At 42.7% G+C, this 23,557-nt stretch overlaps 1 protein-coding gene across 3 annotated transcripts; it reads left to right on the top strand.

The window, feature by feature from the left end:
• On the top strand, window positions 1-21,925 carry RUBCNL (rubicon like autophagy enhancer). Of its 3 annotated transcripts, none has more exons than XM_013179627.3 (16): window positions 1-77; window positions 597-695; window positions 2,909-3,017; window positions 5,214-5,891; window positions 10,126-10,211; window positions 12,982-13,189; window positions 14,065-14,169; window positions 15,437-15,479; window positions 15,865-15,997; window positions 16,386-16,531; window positions 17,054-17,118; window positions 18,215-18,453; window positions 19,201-19,262; window positions 20,576-20,729; window positions 20,850-20,940; window positions 21,449-21,925. In XM_013179627.3, exons 1-16 carry the CDS (start codon window positions 42-44, stop codon window positions 21,559-21,561), a joined length of 2,367 nt encoding a protein of 788 aa, XP_013035081.3. In that variant the 5' UTR covers window positions 1-41; the 3' UTR covers window positions 21,562-21,925. The 3 variants fall into 3 exon arrangements, with proteins under 3 accessions (XP_013035081.3, XP_013035082.2, XP_047902872.2); XM_013179628.3 differs by lacking the exon at window positions 1-77 and adding an exon at window positions 357-462; XM_048046915.2 differs by lacking the exons at window positions 1-77; window positions 2,909-3,017 and having other exon boundaries at window positions 469-695.
• Window positions 21,926-23,557: the final 1,632 nt, after the last annotated feature.

Below are 23,557 nucleotides of genomic sequence, written 5' to 3'. Positions count from 1 at the left end.
GCAAGGGCTGACTTTCAGCTGACAGCTTGCTGGGCCGGTGCATGCTGCTCGCTCTGCGGGACAAAGAGAAGAGCCAGGTCAGGCTTTCAGACCAATCCCATTTTATTAATGCCAATCCCTCCAGCAGGGATTACCCTGGTTTATTTCACCGTTTAGGTGAAATTGCTGCCTAGGCCGAGACTGGTCCCTGCTGTGGCGTGGTTGCAGCCTCACCCCACAGGGCACCACCAGCGCTGGCCTGGCCCCATCCCACACCAGCGGCCCGACAGAGCCCAAAGACCCCAAAATTTATTTATTCATTTCTTTATTTCCACAGAAAACAGCCCCGACCAGGCTGAGAAGGAGGAGGCGGGCGGGAGGGCAGCACCGCCCCGTCAGGGCGTCCCTCCCCGCCCTCTCGGAGGCCTCACGGCCGCCTCAGAGCCGGGGGGCGGCGGCGGCAGCCCGGGGCCGGGGCGGCAGGTGGGGACCGGGCATGGCCGGGGGGGACATGCCTGCCCCGTCCCTGTGCGAAGTCAGGGCCGAAAGGGCTTGAGGATAATGAATGCGGAGCCTGCACGAAGCTAGGGCTGTAATTCTTTCCCGGTTGCTTCCAGGTCCGAGAGCAGCAGGAGGAAGATGAGCGTTTCCCCACCATGTCTCTCCATGCAGTGGCTGTAGCCAGCTACAGCGGGGTCTTCAGGCACTCCGGCAAGGTAAGGCTCGGGGCCGGCTCAGTGTCAGTAGCTTGGGAGCTTCCCCCCCCCCACACACAAAAAAACGGCTTTTAGATGCCAGCGGTTGCGGTAAATACCGCATTTTTACAGCTGACTAGGATTTTGGAAATGCCTTCCCGATGTTGAGGGGGTGGAGGGGAAAGACGGGTTGCTGTGAAAAATGTGAAACTGTCAGTCACTTTTATTGGTTGTGACTGCGTGTTTTTGGATGCCTCACGCACCTCTGTTGTCTTCATTTCTTATAAGTGCTCGTGAATTACTTTTTGTTGTTTGGTAATTAGATACTAAAGGATCTTTCCCCCGATCAGTGATGTAGTCAAAGTCGCAGCATCTTGAAAGTAAATGGAAATCTTTTATCAAAATTCTCCGAACACAAATCGCTTACGATGTGATATAAGAGATGGGAGGTTTGGGTTTTTTAGAGATACAATCTTGAAACTCAGCACTCTAATATTTATGCGTACTGATAAGGTACTTGCACTTAACCTGGTGTCAGATAGTTAAGATATAAGGATCCTAAGATGCAGAGCTGGTTAACTGTGTTTTTTTAAATCAAACTAATTGCTTAAAATGAGTTCCTGTAAGAATTATTTTATCCAGTAATATCAATAATATTATATTTATACGTATAAAGTCTGTCTGCACAGCAGTTTCTTTTTATTAGTGGAGAGGGGGGAAAAAGGCACGGTCAGATCCTGAACAGAGCGTTTTTCCAAGCACTGACGCACTCAGACACTAAATACTTGAAATTCAGCATATTATTCTTGTTCCGAAACGTTATTCTTCAGTTAAAAGGGAAATACTTTGTGGTTTTTAATTTGGAAACTTCTGCTTTCCGTGATCTGCTATCCAAGTCCCCTCACTCTCTCGCAGGACCACAGAAAGGTCAACATGGGATGGCGGAGGGCAGCTCACCTTTTCACTCCTTTCTCTTTGTATGGGATCACAGTGATCCAGGTCCTTTTAACGATGTGCCCTTCAGAGCAGGGCTCCCCTTAGATTTTCCTGATTTCTGTAATGTATTCTGCAGATCCACGGCATGCTGAAGCAGCAGGAGGTGAATGTGTAGCCCTTGGAAGGAATTTATGAGCTTAGGGAGGAGACCTGTTGCTTTGATGGCCTGGGTGTATCCTGCTCCCATATTGGAGTATCTTGGTGTATCCTACTCTGTCAGTATCTGTGCTAACCTGCTTGCCCCAGCTCAGCTCACACTGGTTTTATGGTTAAGTCTGGCATAGAGGGTCTAAATAATCAGAAATCATGTCCACACAAAGCAAAATGCTGATCTGGTATAAACCCACTCAGTCAGTTCAAACGTGTTCAAAATTTTTTGTCAGCTTATACAGGCAGGCCGTATGCCAGGTCAACTATTATCTACTTGTGTCACTCCTTGCTTTGTGCTGGATCAACCGAGTTGCTGACGTCAACTCCATTATCCTAACATTATATCAAATTAGGCTGCCATGATGACGGGACCACACTTGATCGCAGTCAATACTGCTGGAAGATCAGGCAGCCTGTGGATCATGGCCTCATTTATATATTCAGTTCCTAGCTCGTATACATCTAAACAGGCCTTTCCTTCCAGCTACGCATTGGCGGCTCCTTGAATTCTTTTCCACTTCATTACTGTTGTTTTCACAAATACGTAGTCATTTGAATTCAGCATCTTATCTTGCATATCCCTTACGCACATTTAACTCTCAGTATGAGGAGTGCCTTTTAAACCAACCAGTGCTTGTGATAAAGGAGGCGCACGTGTAACTGAGTAATTATTGGTAATCTCTCTTCCAAGAAAATGAAAATGTTCTTCTAAAAAAAATAAAATAGCATCATTGCCTTGCTAGGTGGGAGAAAAGAGTCTCTCTTCTGAGACTGTCTTATTTTTGGAACTTGTTATTTTGTAATTAAATGCTCAGGACTCTAGACAGTAATGGGCTTGAGTGTTGAAGGTCACTTACCTTTTGAAGTGAAATGCAAGTTAAGAGGCCAGTGCTCTTTATACCGTGCATGCTTTTTGGGAGATTGTTGGACAACCAGAATTATAGGCACTGGCAGTGGTTGGGTGACTGCCAGCAGGCCTTAGCACAGTGTTCTTCTGTGTCCCCTGATGGCACGTTTGTGAGACTGAGGGTATCGCTACCAGAGTACTGCTGTCTTATAACCAAATTGCCTGTCTGTTCTTGTCCTAGTTAAACCACGAAAATCTAAAGGTGGCTTTTACAGAGTCAGCATTTTCTTCAAGCCCCTCAGCGAGGATTAGCTGTCTTGCTCCAACACCTCAAATTTCAGTTCTCTCAGGTATGTCAATTTGTTCTAAGATGGCTCCTTCTTCTAGGGAGCTTTACTGGTGCTTGTAGTGATAGTAAAAGCTATGTATCTTGGTGTGTCCAAAACAGCTATACTCTTGTTGGAGAGGGAACCCTGCTAATTGAGAGGACAACATCAAAGTTGACTGTACAATTTCAAAGAAACGGTTTCTTAAATTTTCATGTTACCATAATTACTCGCATGAGTATTAGTTGCAAAACTGAAACTGATTTTTTTTTTAAATTGGAACCAAGCTATTCCCAGTAGTAGCTTAAGATATGGCCCGTTGTTTTTTCCCCAGGCTCAGCATTGCAGAAGCCTGAGTTAATTTTTTAAAATTTGTTCTCTTTTCTCGTAACTCAACAAGTAGAACAAGTATTTAGCAGATTAGTCAGCATGGCTGTATGGTTTGTGCTGGAGATGCTCCATGATGCTGCTGTGGTGGAGATGACAAAGGATGAGAGGGAATGGAAAGGCTGTCAGGATGGGCTTTGAAATACGAGAGCAAATCAGAAGAATTGAAGACAGTAAGACCAAACTTTTTGTCTTGCACAGACAAGATGTTTTCAGCCCAGGCTAAGGTATACCTGTGCAATTGAAATACCTGATAGTTATCAAAATTATATTCTTTTCCTGAAAAGATCAAAGTACACTTGTTTGAAAGTCAGCTAGCTTTCATTTTCCCATTCCTGCCCTCACACTATGCTGTGGCTGGCTGTGTTGGCAAGGTAATTCTAATGTAGTCTGCTTTGTGAGTGCAGCCAGTAAGGAGTGGAGTTTTGTTGTTATTTCTCTAAGAACTTTGTCTTCATCAGTGGCCAGTGGCTGGTTCCAATCACTGACAAACTATTTAACTAATTTTCACCTGGCTTTACAAGGACAGCGTTCTAGGAGCTCTTGCAGTGCATCTTGTACATGATATTCTTAACGGTTAATTTTTTCAGTTTTCTCTTGATGGGGACTGCTCTTTATAGACTTGCTTTTCCAAAGTGCATTGGGTCTTTGTTTTGTTTTGGATCCCTGCATTAGTAAACTTTCTTATCTAACAAGCAGTTTGAGTGCATGCTGGCTTCCAGGTGAGTGACTCACGGTGAGGTTTGTTGTTTTCAGATGAGGTATTTCCAAGGAGAGCAACCTCTGGGCAAAGTCTGCAGTCTGCAAGACCTGCTGCTTTTTTCAGCAACGGTGTTTAACATTCCTTGTGGTCCTAACTAATAGGTCTGTGCCCTGGAAATGAGTCTCCTTGATTGTGTCTATTCTTAGAATTTTACAACCGACTTACCTTCCCCAAAGGAGACAGTTGTTAGCTTTGTCGTGATATGGTTGATAGTTTCTTCTTGAGGACCACAGACTTTGTGCCTAATCTCTCCATTGCTTGGGTGATGGCAGTTCCTATGAGGCTTTTTTTCTGGAAGGTAAAACTTCAGTTTGTTTGCGAATAGCTACTGATCGCACACTCCTATATCACACTTCTGTTGCCCTGTTTGCCACTAAAGGCAGTTTTCCCATTTTCTATTGAATTTCAGTTTTACAGTAGGTCTCTTAGGACCATGGCAGGCAGTATCGATTCCTTCAAGAGGCATTCTAACGAACTCACTGTGACAGAGCTGATTTTCTTTGTGGGTTCCCATAAATGCTGCTGTTCCTCTGAATAATGAACTGAAGGTTACTTTCCACATGAGCAGGAGTGTCTGACTGAAACATGCAAGCACATGACCTTTTATTACTAAGTCTGCATTTCTTTTCTTATTTTTATGTTGATTCTGTATGGGTTTTGCTATTAAATGTCTTTCTATTTACTGGCAATAGAACCAAACCATGAAAACAGTCAGTAGCAGGGCTCTAACAGTTACTTGGCTGTACCTCACCCAGTTTTGTGGAAGTAGGACGTTTCTGAGCACACTGACAATCAGACACCATTAAGGTATTAACTAATTGTTTGCGTTTGGCTAGAAGCAGCATACTTTACTGCTGGTTTATTACCTAACCTTATCAATGACGGAATTGCTTCCTGATTGCATAAAGCAAGATCTTTCTTGAAGGAGGAGGCAGGACGGAGTGGTGCGTGAATTCAGTTCTTCCCTTTCTTTTTGCTCATGTTAAAAATAATGTGTTTTATTCATGTTGTAAATTAACTTTTTTTTTTTTTGTCTCCTAACCTCTCTGTTTCTTGCCTTGTTTGAACAGACGAATACTCAAGGCCAGCTGTAATTGGACATGCTGGAACTTTTGGATCGTACCCAGATAGTGCCGAAGCCATCAAAGACATTCTCGTGTCTGTTCTAAGCGCATCTGGTTTGAAACCCTCTCTGCTTTCGGAGCAGAGCACGATGCAGGGAGCTGAACAGCCAGACAGTGACATGGAAGGGTGGGAAGAAAGCAGCGATGGGGATAACAACGAGGACAGTGACAGTGATTCGGCGCATCACAGCGCTGCCTGTACGCAAACAGACATCAGGTTTACCAGGCACCGGGCGTGCTGGGACAACACGGACTGTGATTCCTCTAGACCTTCGCTGGATACATTCTTTCATCCACGTTACTCTGACCAGGATGCTGCTACTTCTTCCCTGAATGGTTTCACTCTTTCGGACGTATCCCCTCTGAAGCGGGACTGCTTTACGCAAGTGACGTTAACAGGAGGCACCGTCACGTCAGCTGTCGTGCATCCTGTAAGAGAATGCCAAAATTCTTTAAGCTCCCCTGAACGAGATTTGACTTTTACAAGGCTTCTTTCAGATTCAGCTGTTAGTAAGCCAGCAGCTCTATTTAAATACCCCGCAGCTTCAGAGCCTGCAGAAGTCAGCAGCAGTGACAGCAGTGCTCCCCCTGTGTTTCCCCAGTCAGAGCCTTTCAATCGAACAGGTAACTTTACGTTCCATTTTTGTTTCACCATTTCTGTGCTGAGAAGGAAAGACATTCGTAATAATTGAAACTGAAATTGACCTTGTTTATGGTGAATGCTAATGACTGTACAAATGCTGTCATTCGAAATAGGGGGAGAGGGAAGAAAGAGGAAGCTTCAAAATGAAGGAGAGCCAGTGAAACAGGAGGCGTTCTGGCTTGCAGTACTATCTGGTGACACAATTGCTTCTTTAATATGCACCCTCTGGTAGAATGTAGGAATCACTGAGCTTTGATCAGTGCAGAACATCCCTGGATGAGGCTTCCAATAACTCATCTTTTCTTCACCACTACTCTTCTTCTGAAAGCAGATAGCGTAGATCTCGGTGTGTGTGGCCTCCTTGGTACATCTTCTTGTGTTTGACGTGCACTGGAAGAGCACCCTTCGATTCTGATTTAACAGAATTAACATCCATTCTTGTTCCAACTAAATCAGCTTGTGCTGGAGCTGGACTATTTTTCATCCTCCTTCTCTCCCCCTTCCGAAGTGCACCAGCTGTCTCCAGGCCTCTCCAGATCAGAATCTTTGGACTCCTCACCACCTCCAGTCTGCTGCGTGTTGTCTGCACAGAGGTGCCGACTGAAGGCTGTAGTGAAGCGTATCCGCTGAGCCGGGCTTCCTCCGCTTCCTGCAGCTCGCTGCAGAGCAGGGCTGTAGGTGAGAGCAGGAGCTCAGGGCAGCACGGTGCCCTGAAGCCCGCCAGCGGGGTGACAGAGCTGGCCTCAGGGTGGTGAGATGTGCCATGCTCCACGCACCTTGGAGCAGGGCTCCAACCACTCTGCTGAAACAGCAGAAGAATTGTCTGGTTTTTAGTACCAGGCATTGATATTAAGAGCCTTTGCTGCAGCATGGTGAAGCACTTTTTTATTATTTAAAAAGGATGTTACCAGTAGTATCTAATGGTTTAATCTTACTGGATGCCGAGCCCCAGAAAGGTGCAACTGAGAGCTCATTTTTTACACTGAAAAAAAAAAAAAAAAAAGAGAAATGGGAGGGAGCCATCAGCCTGCCTTAGTGTCATAAATTAAAAAAAAAGCAAAGCTCCATTTCCAAGGTCTGGTACTTCCCAGCTATTCCCTTAAAGCACCTCTCAGGCCAGAAGCTGGTGGCGAGACCTCAGATTCCCACATCCCCCTGCAGGAGTGGGAGCTTTTAATAGTAAGAAGTTTGTCATCTGGGGCAGGCTGCTGTCGAGAGGCAGGATGGTGGAGTTGATGGTTGTTCGCTTCCGCTGGGGAGGTTGTTTGCTGACCCGTGCACCACGCGTTTGAAACCTGTCCAGCGGAGAGGCAGGGAGAAGGAAACCACACCCCGTGGCTGGAGCTGGGCTCGGCCAGTCGTGCAGGTTTTCGGGAGCTCCGTCTGGGAAACAGCCAAGCCTCTAAAATGTCATCAGGGACCACAGGGCGCGTGTGACTCAATCTTCTGGCACAAGCGGGACATGTCACAAGCTTCTCCTGGGTCAGGAACGCTCCTGGTTCTCTGCAAAGTGAACAGAGGAGCACAGCAGCCAGGTGACTAAAGAAGCAGCGCCCTTGTTTTTTATTAACAAATAATCCTCGAGGGAGCTGGGATCCAGTTACACACTGTGCAGGCAGGCTCTATCCGCATCAGTCTTAGATTTCTGTTCAGTACAAGTGAAAAAATTCTGCATTTCATCCTTCATTGGTGCTTCCAGCTGTTTAAGTCACTGCTGGCTGGTCCAGAATGGGGGGGTTTGAAGGTTGTGAAGTCAGATTTTTTTGGTTTTCTTTTCCCTCCGTGATGTTCTCCAATTAGGACAGGGAAAACAAATAGCAAACTGAAAAAGAAGAAATAAAATGAGTAATTCCTGCCTTCAAATTCAATCCATCAATCCATCTCTGGATTGGCGTTCCTTTTGATTGTTATTTCAAAAGTGGTAGATTCTTTTCTTTCTTGGAGGAGAACAGGTGAGGGATGCACAAGAGGTAGGAAAACGACAGTCCCCGTGACTTAAATCAGAGTAAATCATTTTCTTTCAGTGGGATTTAACAAGGTAGTTACTTCTGCTGATCCTGTGAGACTCCTGTCCCATTTTCATGCTTTTCAGGGCCATTCTCTAGTGGCCCCACGCAACCTCTGAAGAGGCTCCATCGGTGCTAATGAAGAGTCTGTGACAGAGGGTTTTCCTGGGGGCTTTGTTGTGGCTGGTGTGTCACGGGCATTTCACAGGGCTTGTTCCGGCTTTCAACCTTCATGAGCATCAAGGGCATTTCCTTCTGCAGCTCCTAAGTAGCCTTTCCCCAGCCTCCAGGCCATGGTGCTCAAGAAGAGAAGGGCAACCGCAATATTCTGCGTCTGACCCAGAGCTGCATCCCGTTGCTGGATGCCCCGAGCTCCTGTGCTGCTGAAATACCCAGCTGGAAAACCCGTGCCCTTGCCCAGGGAAGGGACTTTGCCTTGGCCAGCAGCTCCTGGGTTGTTACTCAAGCCCAGAGCCAAAAAAATAAATCTCATTATGTCATCTGTCAAGAATCCCTATTCTTTTAGATTTTTTGTCCGTCCCTAGGCCCTATTTTGTCTGTGTGTTATCTCGTTGAAATCTATTCCCACCACCTTCTTTTCATTTTGTGAAAAAGAAAAAAATCTCAACTCTGAATTTTACCCTTACTTACGTTTCCCAGCTGTAATCTTACTGTGCTGGAAATCTTCTGTGGTTTTGGAGAGATCCCTACGCGGTTTGTTTGTTTGTCTTTCTGTATGGCACCCAGATGTCCTGTAGCTCAGAACTTCGTTTTCATGCAAAATGGAACCAGGTTTTATTTAAAATTACTAAATCAGAATTGTTTTTCCGCTTTACACTGTTTTAACTTAAAGGTGGAAGTGGGGTGCAAAAAGTAAGCAAGAGAGAAAGCTCCCTTTAGATTTCAAAATAATAACTAACATCACTTGTGTCGTACATTTTAAAGAAAAAAACAATTCCCATTTCCTTATTTCTGCTTGTTATTTTTAATTCAGAGAATGTTTGTTATCTTAGCTGATGAGAAAGTAGGCTTTTATCAAGCTGTATGGTCTTTAGCACTTACTTGTACTCCCCACACACGACTTGCCCGGTAAGGTGAATCATCAAATAGGTAAGTAAATAATCTAATTAGCTAGTGACTTGGCTTCAGTGATTAAAATTTGTTTTGAAAAGTCAGATCGTCTGCCTCCCTGGTTTTCTCCATGGTATATAAAATTGCAGGTATTAATAATTCTTTACATTCATCTCATCTCACCTCATCACATCGAAATACAGCACTGACTTCCCAGTCTGATTTCACCAACACTTAGGGGCAGTGTAACGAGGTTTATTTAAGTAAAACTGTATAAAGAATCCAAATTAGGCCTGGGTGTTCAGTGCTGTTTGGCTGGAGAAAAAAAAAAAATCTTATATTATTCTCACATTTTCTGGGGCCCCTTTACCCTTTATGTGACTTTGGAACAATTCATCAGTGGCAGTTTTATTTTATGAAGAGCATTTGATTACGCCCTATTATTTGCAACAGCTTTAAAAGGCATGTGAGACTGTAGCATTTAGATACAGTATATTTTATTCTATCTGCATCACCACAGTGAAACAGAAATTGATTGGTATAAGGTCAGAGAAGAGATAGCAACTAAAAGCCAGTCAGTGTTAAAAATCAGAAGTCATTTCCTTTCCAATCTCCTTAGCGTGTACACCTACAGGCAGTATGTGTGATCTTCATCAACATCTCAGCAAATTTCTCTGGTTGTGAGTGATTTGAATGCAAAATGTTAGGGCATGGTCTGACACCCTCAATTTTTTGGCAAAGAAGATTGTGACTGCATTAATTTATATAGAAAAAGCAGCGTAAGTCTACAGAAAAACAGATGTGCTGCGCCGCGTAGTGTAAAGTTAATGGGAAAAGAGATTAATTTTGTTTCACATGCTCATCAGACTCAGCAGCAAATGCCAGGAAAACAAAACTGCTGTTTGGGAAGCAGAGTCCTACAGTTAATGGATCTGCTCCAGTTTCATGTCTTAACATGTGGTACTGGTTGCATTTGAAAACCAGATGGAGATTCCCTCACAGTATGGAGACATAGTGGCCAAGTTTCTTCCTTCTTTGCTGTAGGGATTAAGGGATTTTTTAGTCTGGACATGTAAAGAGATGCATCACATATTGGCGATTATTATTATAGCTAATAAAGTTCTTGCTACACCCACAGGTTCTGCTTCAGTTTTGAACATAAGCGCTGTACCCTTGAATCGTTCGTTGCAGGACATCTTCGTGCTTCCAGAAGATGTGGAGAAGGTGAGGATGACAAAAAAAAAATTACAATATTTTTCCATTTTTATAGTAGTGAAACCAAGTGACAGGAAACATTTCTCAACAATTACTGTCATTTGTTACTAAATCTGTGTAGGCACTCAACTCTCTATTTGACTTGTTTATCAGAAAGCTCTTTTTTCCTAATTTTTACAACTACTGTATTTTCCCTCTTCCTCCCCTTGTGACTCAAGCTGCCTAAAATGCCTATTTCTTCATTTGGTTTTACTCTCAGCCCATCATTATTATTTAAAAATAATAGAAAGATTCTAGAACATCGCATACTTCTTTTCACTCCATCATTTTTGCAGAACTACGGAATGGTTCAGGTTGGAAGGGACCTCTGCAAGTCATCTGGTCTGTCCCCCTGCTTAGGCAGGGCCAAGAAATATGTTTTCCCATATTCCTTGAGACCCAACTTTAAGATTAGTGTAGTTACAGTAAAGTTACACTATAATCTGTTGCAGTTACATGCATATGAATGGGATTTAGCCATGATTTTACAGTCAGGAGGTGGGGCTTTTTTCTGTGTTTTTCTGCTCATGAGGAGCCTGTGAGGTTGCTGTAAAAGAACCTCAGATGAATAACTGCAACATCTGCAGTAGTTTAAGCTTGGCAGCCCATTGGAACAGAGATAAAGATGACAAGATAGTGTAGCACATATCTCTGGGTGCTAAATAGGTTCTTAATATTTTCCAACAGTTGGGAAAGAGGGGCTAATGTTATAATGAATTATAGCGAAGAGTAGAATTTAACACTAAAGGACTTTGGAAGTGTGCCTACAAGAGGAGCTTTTTGCTGGACTGCTGCTGTGCATCTGGTCCCGTGTCCTGGGCCCAAGAAGTAATCATTGCGTGCAGCACGGGTTTTACTGGAGTGGCAAGTTCTGCATTTGACTTGAAGCTCTTGTTGTTCCTAAGGTGCATTGAAAGCAGAGAGGGGAGAACTAAAAAAAAAATCTCGTGAACTGGCCTTCTCATGTTGTTTTTTGTGAAAGGTGCTTCCAAAAGGAGGTGACATTTCTCCACCTGCGATGATGGAACCAATACCAAAGCAATTTGCTCTCAAACACCAGAAGACCAGGGAGTAGATTTAAAAAAAAAAAAAAAAAAAAAAACACTAAGGTGCATAAATTGTCAGCAAGTGTGAGTTGTAGTCCTGTGCCAGGAAGGAGGTGGGCCAGATGAACTAGGGGGACTTTCCACTGTGATGTGAGTGGGAGGGAAGAGAAAGGAGAAGGCTGATGTGTCACGGCCCATTTGGGCTCCTTCCTAGGGTGGCAGACCCTGCCAGCAGGCAGAGCTGAAGGCTGACAGTCATGCTGAGCGTAGGGGTGCCTGTGTCTTGTTCCATCATTTTGCAGCACAGCGCTCTCAGATAGGCTCATAGCTGCTTCTATCAGCGGGACATGCTGACACGCTGTGCTCTGCTGCTAACTTGGGGTTAACCAATGCCACGCGGCGTTAGGTGAAAGATAAAAGTTTCTTGAAACACCCACAGGGACTCGTGGGCTCTCTCTAATGTTGAGATTAATGTGGACAAAAATATTAGGCTGTGGACAATCAGAATGCACTTGAGATAGCTAAATCCTAGGGAGCCCAGCAGCTATTTCTAAACACCGGTGCCTTTTGTCATACTTCCCATACAGGTTGTAGGGGATAGCATGAATACTGGCACGAGTTTTACAATTTTCTGAGCATAAGCCATTTTTTAAGAAAACTTTTATTATTCTGCACTCAGGACCTCTAGCCTTAGTACTGCCGTGGTATTTTAGAGGTCTGATTTTGAACAGCACAGGCATGTACAGTTGAGAGGAAGGAGGGAGGGTACCCTGGGCATTTCAGGAGTTTTTAATCGCACACCTGAGTGTACCTATGCCTCCGTGACGTATCCGCTTTTGGGCTGAGACTCTTAGACCACTGGAGAGAGGATACAGCAGTGACATTGGGGTAGGGAACCCCAGATTTATCTGGAAGTCTCAGTGGCACTGAAGGTGGTCTTACAAGTTCCTTTTTCGTAGAGGATGCGTGATCCAGGCAGGCAGGGTGGTGAGAACCCTATGGGGAGGGTAGCTTCTGGTGTGGGAGTGCCATGGTGAAGCTTTGAAATTACAAGCTTTTATTTAAGGCAGGGGACTAGCTTTTATTTAAGGACAAACTTTCTATGCAGCCTTGAGCTGACAGTAAGCTATCCCACTCCATATTCCCTGCCTGAATTCTTAACACGTGATAACACTTCACTAGCTTCCGTATCACCTGCCAGATCTGAAGATCCACAGTTCGTTTTAAAACCTACCACTTCTGGCCCCATCCAGGTTAGCGCGCATGCAAAACTGCTTGTGCACAACTGACAATGATTCCGTAACTTGAAATTAAATCCTGTTAAATACACTACGTGGATTAATACTTACATGCTAAAAAAAGCAGCGTACCTAGAAGCCCTAAAATGCATCCATACTCATCAGTTAGGGATGTAATCAAATTTCTTTTTATCTGGTAGATGGACAAGATAAAAGTAAATTGTATGCTTTCATTAAGGGTGAGACAATTATCTGGGCAGTTGCCTTCTGCTTATTGTCTCAGAAGTGCTCTTGAGGTGGTTTTCTTTTTGGTGTGTGTGCTAATGAAAGGTGAAATAGCTTTACATTCTCACTTCTTGAATCAGAAAAGTACAGGGAAAAACTATGTATTTAATTTCCCCTTAAGTGAATATAAAATATGCTGCTTACTAATGAGTGTTCCTGTCTTGTGTCCAGGAGAACGCACACTTCTTTGTTGCAGACATGATTATAGCATCCCTGGAAAAGATGAAATGTAATATCCTCAGCCAACAAGCAGAGTCCTGGGGTGTGGATGAAACGAGCGGATCGGATGGCAGCTATCACACTGATTCGGAGTTATCCTCTTACCCTGGAGTGAAGAAGTCTGATTCTTCTGTTGCCTCTTCAGACAGCGGTTATGAAGGCAAGTTGCTTAGTGTATAATGCAGCCTTTTCTGACAGCTGTTGCTGTATATTGTTGTGCAAGAAAATAACAAAGGAATTTGGACGTTGCTTGGAACCAAATCAATCCCCTGTCACCTGGTTTGAGTCTCTCTACACTTAAACAGACTTTGTTCCCTGAGGGTCTGTATTCCACAAGTGTTTTCCTCATGGGTTGAATTCTTCCTTTTGAATTTGTGTTTTATTTATTATAATTATTATTTTTTCCCATTCTCATGAAAACAAGAATATTAAAATCGAAGTGCCACGTAGCAAGCACCACTCTTGATAAAATGTGCCTGTCCTCTCTCCGCTTAAATCCTCTTGCAGGATTTGAAGCATGGCTCTTTCCTTCTGTGCTTGGCTCTTTCCTTCTGTGCTTACTTCTGCAGGCTGCAGATCCGATCACCCAATGGATTTGAGTAAAATTGCCCAGAGTATTCATGCACGTATAGTTTGAGGCAAGATAATAAGCGCTCCTGGCTTTATAGTGCTTGTGTCATCACTTGGGTTTTTAAGTAGATTTAGGTCTCTTGAGTAATGCAAATCTTAGAGATGTAACTTAAGTCTAAATGACAGCTTCTGGGGCATGGTGTGCTCCCAAGTGAGAAGGGGAGAGACCACTGGTAATACAAAAACTTTTCTTTTAGTTCCTAGAAACTTCTCCCTAAGAAACCAAGAGGCTTGCTGTATGGCAGGCTCTCAAGAATTTGCTCTGTGTGCGTGTGTAAAAATTGCTCTGTAAATACAGGCTGCGTGCTAAAGTTTTGGGAAGTGGAGAAAAGCGATGAATATAATAATCTCAGCTACTCTGTAGATGCTGGATAGTTTTATTGGTGCCTTTTTTGTTCTGGACAGGCTGTGCTCTGCTGCCTGTCAGCTCCTCAGCACATCTACCATCACATCACGAGGCTGCCAGGTTCCCCTGCCACAGCGACTCAGAGGATGAGTATGTAGTTATTGGTAAGACTTTAAAAGTTTAATTGCCAAAACAGCTTTGTTCAGCTGAATCTCCTGCATCGTTTCGAAAACTTACTGACTTAGTAGGTGGAGAAATGACATGTCAAAATGGAAAGAGCTATGTATGACTCTGTTAGAATGCATGCAGAAACCTCAGAGTGGTGCAGGATTTCCTTTCTGCAAAAGAATATCTTTTCTGGCTTCAATGACTACAACTGTTTTAAGGATTAAACCAAATCAATATAGGTGAGCAAAGTGTGAAACTCATGTTTAATTTACAGCCTCAGAAAACTATAGCAGCATTGTTTGGGAGAATTTAGGACAGTACATTATCAACTTAACTAGAAAGTGATGAGGTTTTAGGCAGCTCTACCTCTGCTCCAGAGCAGACTTTATCCTGTTAGTCACCAGTGTTCTGCTCCCCTTCAAAGGATCCTGAAGTTTCTCTGCTTATTTTCTGTTTTTTACATGTAGAGAAATACAAACACTTAAAAATGGCCTGGGCATTGTTTAACCTCCATCTTATTTTCTCTTGTTAACAGATTATTTTCTTATTTTTGCTTCCTTCTAGTTTTACAGAGATCTACTTATTTTTCACCTCCTCTTTCCTAATCTAAGAATGGGGAACTATCTCACAGAAAAACATTATTTCTGGTAGCAAGAGTTATTTTGACATGTATGAATTGGGAAGCATTTGTCTTCAGAAGAATATGCGTGGCCAAAGCTGGTGCTACCAGTGTGAACACCTTGTCTGCATATTTTGTCTGCATAAAGATAATAAGGAAAAGTGTGCTTTGGTTCCATTCATCTCACCTGTTAGCTAACTCATTTATAGCATTATTTGGCACGTTAGTGATTGGCGTCTCCAAATATTTGTCAGCGTCCAAAAAAAAGTGATGTAAGCACTATTTTTATGTATGTTAATGTTAACGTCCAGTTCCTTCTGGCTGGGCCTGGACTAGCAAGCACTTAGTCTCTCTTTATTGATTCCCCTGCTCTTGAAGGGAGGCTGATGGAGATATTTGATGCATTGCTGTTAGGGAATACTTTTTGTCACCAGATATCACAGCTCTGCAGGGGGCATCGGGCTCCTTGTGCCCGTTTTACAACCAGGGCTGAGGTTATTTCCCACATCCAGCAAGGGCATTATAAAGACGAGTATAATTGAGACTGACAGCCATAGTAAGACAGAAGGTGGACATGAAACTGTGCTGAGTAACAGAAGCTTTGTTTCTCAAATGATATGATAAAGCTTTCTCCTTTACTGCAGAACTTGAAGACCTTGAAAATCTGTCTGTCACCCCAGATGAAAGGTAATGCATTGTATTTTAATGTAATAGCCCTTGCCATGTAAATGCAGTACAGTGGTGTTAGGTTTTTTGCTGGACCAGCTTTCTGGTGACTCTTGGATGGGGTGGGGAAAGGTGTGGGAGTGCTAAATTTGGTACTCGCCAAGGAAGGAGAAGGAATGCTGCTTGACAGCAAATGTCTTTGTGGTACTTGGCTTCACAGAGCATTGCTTTGGTCCTGGAGTCTTGCTGGAGGGTGGTGGCAGTGGCTCTGCTAGGGCCTGGGTGTATCAAAGCAAGGGAATAGAAATGAAGGGATGGGAGAAAGCTTTTCAGGGATGCAGAAGAGGCAGTGGATCTGCTGATGACATGCTGCTGTTTTTCACTGTCTTTCTTGCTTAACTTCCAGATCATCTTTTGAACCAGGCAGCAATTCTGCTGAAGCAACAGCTCAGGAATTGTGCAGAGCTTTCAGAAAACACTGGTTGCAGACAGAATCTGCAGTGCAACTGTCTGGTTGCCTGAGCTCATCTAAGCAGAGAGTGAGTCTGAGCCGAAAACAGCGGGCTCTTTATCCTGTTCCCCAGATAATCATTGTCTTGCTGCAGCTGCCTCAGTGTTATGGAATAGGGGGAAGATGCAATTAAAAAATAAAATACAGACAAATACTCACAGATTATTCATTAATTTTAGAGAAATTTTTGGAAAATATCCTCTCTGTTTAGTAATTTTCAGCACATTTGAGACGTTGTGCAGATACGAACAAACAGCATACTTCTCCTAGGACTGATACCAAGGAATTTAACAGAGTGGGGATTGCATGCTGGTGAAAACCAAACTGTAAAATCCTGGAGTGTAAAGGGAGAAGCTTTCTAGCATTTATTCTATGTCCTGCTGACTGGCTGTTCATGAGTTTGTCTTTCCCAACAGTCTGTGCTGAAAGAAGAGATTCCGAGAGAGCTTGAGTCCAGTTTGAGTCTGGCTGAAGAAATAAAGATCATATCCAAATTAAGAGGATCTTCTGGCTGGACCCCACCAAGATCTCAGATTATATTTAACATTCATCCTTCAGTTAAGTAAGTCTAATGAAAGCAAATGCTGTCAATAAAGCATGGGGACTTGCGTAACACCTGCTGAAGTTGATGGAAGGAGCCTGGGTAATTTAATAAAAGCTAAGGTTAGCCCTGTTGTATGGCACAGCCTTCTGCAGTGTCTGTCAACAACTTTGCTAGAAAGCAGATGGCATCTTTTTTCCCCTCTGCTGGCACGTCCTGATTAACATGGTGCATGCACTTTTACATGTGATAATACACATATTGTTTGGTGTTACAGTGGCAGTGCTTAACTGGAATCTGAAGAATTCCATTTTGTGAGATTAACTGGAGTATATTTTTAAGGCTTTCCCTGCTTCTTTCCTGCTCACATTTCATGGCTAGTAGGTTTTCAGAAAGGAGGAAGAAAGGTAGTATTTGGGGAAACTGCTAGTCTCACTCTGCATAAAACAATGTTAAATGAACAAAGTAGGCAGGACTTTGGGGACAATGGCAATAAAACAGTGTTTTGTCAAGTGAAATGTAACTGTTTGTCTCTGTATGCAGGAGAGATGCAGTGGTAGCTGCCCAAAACTTTACGTGTGTTGGTTGTGGAACCCCAGTAGAAAGCAGTAAGTATTATCAAAAGAAAAAACTATCCATAACTGGTAATCAGGCTGTGATCTGCATTAGTGTAGATGTTCCACAATTGCGAAATCTGTCTGAGCTAGAAGGAAAATCTTACTGTTGGATGTGCCTGCAATAAAACGGGCAGTATAGCCCATTCCAATGCCTGAAATTTCTCACTGTAGATAGAATACAGTAGTTGATAGATGTCCTGCTCGTACACAGTTAAAATCAGTAACAGTCAACAACAAAACAGGAAAAGCTTATAAAAATTAAGCCTCCGGGCTGGAAAATGCTGTTTTTTACATTTTCCAACAGTTTCTTTCAGTAATTCTTTCTCTCTGCCAACTTACTCATTTCCAAAAGTCTCTAAAAGCAAGCTGATGGAATGTGTGGTTTTGTTCTTTTGGGTTTGTTTTAACAATTATTTTCCCTTAAATCTTGATCACAAAATCCTGCTTGTCTGAAGAATGTTTGTGATATGCTGCAAGAACTGCTTGAAAGCATGGTGATTTTCAGGTCTGGTAACCAGACCTTACCTAAGAAATCTTTGAAATGGCTTTCGAGACCACTTGAAAGGGCCCGCTGACAAAGAACAGCACCTGTAATGGCCTGTGAAGTATCAATGGTCCGTGATGGCACATGGACTTGAGCAAGCCTGAGATGCTGAGATAGGTGAAAAAAAAAAAATCAAAAATGTCTTTATATGGAAAAAAATATCATACAAATGTAACACTGAGTTCAGCTTGTCTTTCCTTCGACAGCAGCATTTTGCTGCTGGTTTCTGTGTTTGGTTTGGTTTGTGTGTTTGGTTTGTGTGTTTGGGTAAAGTAACAATGGTTTTTCTCTAAGACCTTGTTATGATGGATATAATAAGCTCAGTCTGATAGATACAGAAATGAGGCACAGTTCCTCTTCTAATGGAAAATACAAACGTTATGGATGTGTTTACCACAATAACAACCCCACACTTCAAATAAAAAATAAAAAATAATAAAAACTAGAAAAATCTTGCTACTCACTCCAGTAGATACAGGTTATTTAGACAGGAGGTGTATCCCACAAATATTCACAGTGTCGTTGCTATCTGTGTACCTGCAGAATATATCAGGAGACTCCGCTATTGTGACTACCTGGGGAAATACTTTTGTGACTGTTGCCACAGCTACGCTCAGTCTTCAATTCCTGCCCGAATACTGATGAAGTGGGACTTCAAAAAATACTACGTGTGCAACTTCTCCAAACACCTACTGGACAGCATATGGCAGCAACCAATTTTCAATGTGTCGACTATCAACAAAGCCCTCTATACAAAAACAAAGGAAATGGACAGGGTGAGGGTAAGTGTGGCTGTAGTTTTTTGTTTGTTTTGATTTGTGGCTCTGTGCCTCTTGGAGAAGAGCTCTTTGGGACAGGTTGTCCTTTGCTGTGTAAGGGGGGAAGGAGGCAGAGTTTGTCTTCTCTACAGTTAGATTTGTCTCATCAACACTTCTGGGACTTCCTCTCTCCTCACAGATGAAGAGGAAGTAGGGAGAAGTCTCCAACCTATGCCAGAGGTCTCATTTCCTCCCACGCCTGGGAGGTGTTTCCAGTTTCAGTTCAGTGTGGAGCTGGGCTCCTACAGTAAATATTTACTTCTGCTTGGCAGTTGGCTGTTGGAAAGCTCCAGAAGTTTTGAATAACTCCTTAATGTTGTGGGCCATTAGAAAAAACACCCTTGACTCATCTGAGGATTGAGGAAGGGTGCTGTGCAGACAATTACAAGCTGCCTTCTTGTCTGAGGAGACTGTTACTTGTTGTTACACGTGTTTGGATCTGGCACCTTGGTGTGACAACATGGAGCACTTTGTACCATTGGAATTGCTTCCCTTGTCAGCAGTAAAAGTAGCATTTGCATTCCTTGACCTGTCATGAATTAGAAAATCCGTTTGTTTAATTCTGTGCTAAGTGTGAAGTTCTTATTTTTAGGTTATGGCTGATACACTGACAAGGGTTGCTGACTCAAGTAGTGTTTTTGTGGTTTTGTTTTTTTTTTCTCACAAATTTATACGTAAAACTTATTGTTTTGTTTCTCCTTCATCTTTTAGGAGGCACAAGAACAGCTTTTTCATTTAAAAAAGCTTTTGAAAACCTGCAGGTTTGGTGAAAGGTATGGACCATGATCATGTGTGAAAAATAGCTTATTAAAACATACATAAAGTACTTAGAGAGCCTTCTTCTCTAGAAATATTTGAGTGCAATATTCAGTGAGCTAATTTGATCATCAGAGAAAATTCTGATAACAGAACTTCCCTCTGTTGCGCTGCAAATGTTGAGTAAAGAACAGCTTTTATGTGGTAGCTTTCTGTTTTTCTTAACATCATTAGACATGCGTTTGTTTAAGTTTGAATGATTCTTGCTAGGTGTGTATTTCCTTTCTTTGTCCCTCTTAGGTTGTCGCCTGCTCTTGAAAGGCCAGAGATATTTATTTACATTAAGATATTTATCTACATCTCTGGGACAATTTGTCTGATTAAAAAAACAAAAGCACGCACACGCAAAAAGGAGATCCTTGGGAGTTTAAAGATTTCTTCCAGAAATCTGTCATATGCTTAATTCATTTTATTGTATACACGTACTAAAATGAAAGTAGTAAACTAACACGATAAATACCAGAACATGAGAAGGTAAAAAGCTGACCACCTTCTTGCTGCAAGTTAAAGGTTTTTGGCATACACGTCCCCAGAGTATGGGCATAAACAGCGGTTAGACATGTGAGTGATGAAACCTTCACCACAAAATTGCTGACATTTTTTTAAAACACTCATAAGCAAAATAAGCTTCTGAAGTAGGTTCTGTTATCTCTTCTACAGAATGCCTGTAAGAAAAGCATCATTTAAATGTTGTCCAACAAAATTAAATAGATATTTTAATGTTTCTCTTCAGCACAACCCCCTGTGATTCCATCATAGAAATATGCATTTGGATCCTTTGTACCTTCTACATTGGGCATATGTGAGAAGTTTTAAAAGCAATAGCCATGTTTTCAGTGTTCACACGCTTAGCAGCAGCATAGTTTCACTTAATAGTGATCTGTGCACTACAAAAACAAAGATCTCTTGGCAAAAAAGAAGTAAATAATCCATGCTTTTTGTGTTAGATGTGGCATGGGATTTTACATGTTGAGGTAGAACAGAGCCTTTTACCCATTATTTGAGAATTGCTGGGATAACTTCATATGGCAACTTCAGTGCCTGAGGAATGTGCATTTGAAGTAGACATTTTATTCTAAATCCCAAACCCTGCATTTTTTTGTTAATGTGAACTAAGATTAGGAGGGGATGTAGTATTTAGTATGAATCTGCTTTGTGTGATCCCAGGGTGACTGGAGAAGTGAAAGAGGCTTATTTTTTAAATAAGCTTGAAAGACATCTTTTGTAACTTGGATTTTCTTTCTTTCCCTTTTTTTTTTTTTCTTTGCAGTGTACTGAAGGAATTTGAACAGGTCCCCAGCCATCTGACAGAGGAGCTGCATCTCTTCTCATTGGATGATCTGGTGAAGATCAAACGAGGGCAGTTACTGCCCCTTCTTAAAGATATTCTGAAGACCTCCATCTCTCACGTGGATGGTTGTGAGGTAAGGAAGAGTCAGGGCTCTTATTGTCCTCAGTGTGAAGAGTATCCCTGCTGACATTTGCAAATATTATTTTCTTAGATTCAACTTAAAAAGTAAACAACTTTCTTTTCATTCTCGTAGCTCTGTCAAGCCAAGGGGTTTATCTGTGAATTCTGTCAGAGTGCAGATCTGCTCTTTGCATTTCAGACTGCCAAATGCAAAAGATGCACAGGTATGTTCCAGACCAGATGTTTTTCCTCCTTCCCTGAGGGGTGTTGGTGTGTAAAACAGTTCCTATTTCTATTTTAGGAAAACACTGAGAACATGCTTTGCTGAAAGCATGTTTATTTGAAGACAATGGATAGCATGTGTGTTTGACAGCCAGCCTGTGGTGGCTGTCTTACACCAGTAAATTTAGAGGTCAAAAATATGGACTAGTCCGATCCATAGTTATGTTTGCAGGGGGAGGCTAATTTTTTGGGGTCTGTGCATGAAAGAGAGCCTGGGACAGTGCTATAATATTGTTGCTATACCAGAATTATTACATTCACTGTAAATCCTGGGAATCTTACCAAAACGGTTAGTCATAGTTATTACAGTGGTTATTGTCGTCCTGGTCTTATACTTGTTCTGTTTACTTTTATACTTGGGTGAACTAGGTAGGAAATTCTTAAAGGAACATAGCTATTGATTCTTTTTTTTTTTTTCCCGAATGTTAAACTGCTTGTATTTATAAACAGAGTGCAAAGCATGCTTTCACAAAGCGTGTTTCAAGTCTGGAGGCTGCCCCAAGTGTCTGCGGATTGCAGCTCGGAGGACGCTTTCAGAAACTCCATCAGTGGTGCCTCTGTGAAACTGGATTCCTCTGATGATGATTGCCCATGTCAGACGATGCTCGAAGACAAATCTTCAGGTGCTTGACTGAGGATTAAATAATGTTGTTTTAGACATTACTATTCTTAATGCATGTCTCCTTTAGGGGAAGAAAAAAAAAGGGGGGGAAGAAAAGGCCTTTAATATCATCCTTGAAAATTCTCCCTAAAGGAGTTTCACCTTAACTGGTGACTGAAAGACGTGTTAATTCAGTGAGCAGCATTTTTGTTGCTATGTTTCGTCTTTGTAAGATTTTTAATATTATATTTTTCCATATAACAATGATTCTTCTCTGTAATTATGCAAATAATGTATAGATAGTAAACAAGCGTTGGAAAACCTTACCTGTGTCAGATTTTGGAAACAGAAAAAGTGGTAAAATAGCAAGTCATTTTCTCATACGGTTCTACAATATAAAAACCTTTGTCCGTTTCACCCATGACAGCAATTTTTAAATGATCTGCCTGTCTTTATCTTGATCCATGAGCTTTTACATCTTATTTTCTCCCCTTGTCCTGTTGAGGAGAGGGAGTGAGAGAGCAGCTGGATGTGTGTTTGGCAGCTAGTGAAGGTAAGCCCACCACAAGGTGCTGTATGTGTCTGCTTTGCAGATAACTAACAATCTCTGTCATGGGCAAAACAGATTAAACTTGAGGAAAATTTATTTATTTATTGTCAATTAAAACCGGAGTAGTAGGGTGAGCAACAAAGACAAGAATTACAATACCAACTTCCTCCACTTTTCCCAGGGTTAGCCTCACTCCTTCATTCCCAGCTGCTCACCCTTCTCCTCCTACCCCAAGCAGCGCAAGAGGAATAGGGGTCGTGGTCAGTCCGTAACAGTTCCTCTCTGCTGCTCCTTCCTTCTCACACTTTCCCCTCCTTCAGTGTTGGGTCCCTCCCATGCGATGCAGTCCTTCATGAAGTGCTCTAAGAGTGGGGTTTTCCTACAGGCTGCAGTCTTTCAGGATAAACCTGACCCTGGGTGGGCTCTCCACAGTTCCTTCAGGAAGTATCCACTGGCTCCTGTCCATGGGCTGCAGGGGAATATCTGCTCTGGTGGCTGAAGCACCTTCTGCCCCTCCTTTTTCTGTGACCTCGCTGTCCATACTGCTCTTTCTCACTTTCTTTTTCTCTCTTCTTCTGCCTGTTTGGTGTTTTGCCTTTAAATATGTTTTCCTGGAGGTACCACCACCTTGGCTGATGGGCTTGGCTGTGTCCTGCTGTAGGTTCTTTGTCCCTCTGCCATGTCTGGCATGGGGCAGCTCCGGCCTCTCCTCACAAACAGCCCCTGCTTGTCAGCACCTTGACACCTCCACACAAGCTCTGTAGAAGCATCTTCCCAGAGCACTTTGACGTGTGAGGAGAGGCTGTGGGCCAGCAGCAGGGGTACTCCTGTTTAGTCTGCCCTCCTGCTCGCAGCAGTGAGTCTTCATCTAAAGGTAAAGTGCTGGCAGTTGAAAGCTGCTTTCCTTCCCAGCCTGCTTTGTTACTTCTGATGCAAGTGGCTAAGGAAACAGCCCATGCCTTTAGAAAGCTAGAGCAGTTGCTTCAACCTCTAAAACCACATTTTTCTGTGCCAACAGAGAAATCCCAAAACTTGAAAGCACGTACCGAAGCTGTGCTCTCTCCAACAGGCTGCTCTTGATATTTTGAATCTGTCATTCTCATTTTGCATTTCTTCCTCTCCCCACCTGCTAGCTCCATGTTTGTAAGGAAGAGGACAGCTGTCTGTAAGCAGGGTCTGTTTAAGTTCACCTCCACGCTAACGCTCACACTACACAGAAGTAGTGAGCTTGCTAATTGTTCCACTTAGCTATTTATTCTGTGGCCAAAAACAGATTAACTACTTACTGCTCAAGCAAGATTATCATCTCTTACTCAAGATCACCAAACGGATACTGAGGTAGGATAAGATGGGGTGAGAAAGAGCCTGCTTGTGTAGCTGACTGCATTTAATATTATGCAAGAGTAAA

Source organism: Anser cygnoides, chromosome 1 (genome assembly GCF_040182565.1).
Source record: "Anser cygnoides isolate HZ-2024a breed goose chromosome 1, Taihu_goose_T2T_genome, whole genome shotgun sequence".
NCBI lineage: Eukaryota > Metazoa > Chordata > Aves > Anseriformes > Anatidae > Anser > Anser cygnoides.
This window is presented reverse-complemented; position numbering and strand designations above follow the sequence as displayed.

Coding starts and splice junctions, on each gene's coding strand:
- RUBCNL (XM_013179627.3), top strand. CDS start 42: ATGCTGCTCGCTCTGCGGGACAAAGAGAAGAGCCAG. Junction 15,480..15,864: donor TCTGTCACCCCAGATGAAAG/GTAATGCATTGT, acceptor CTTAACTTCCAG/ATCATCTTTTGAACCAGGCA. Junction 20,941..21,448: donor CAAATGCAAAAGATGCACAG/GTATGTTCCAGA, acceptor ATTTATAAACAG/AGTGCAAAGCATGCTTTCAC.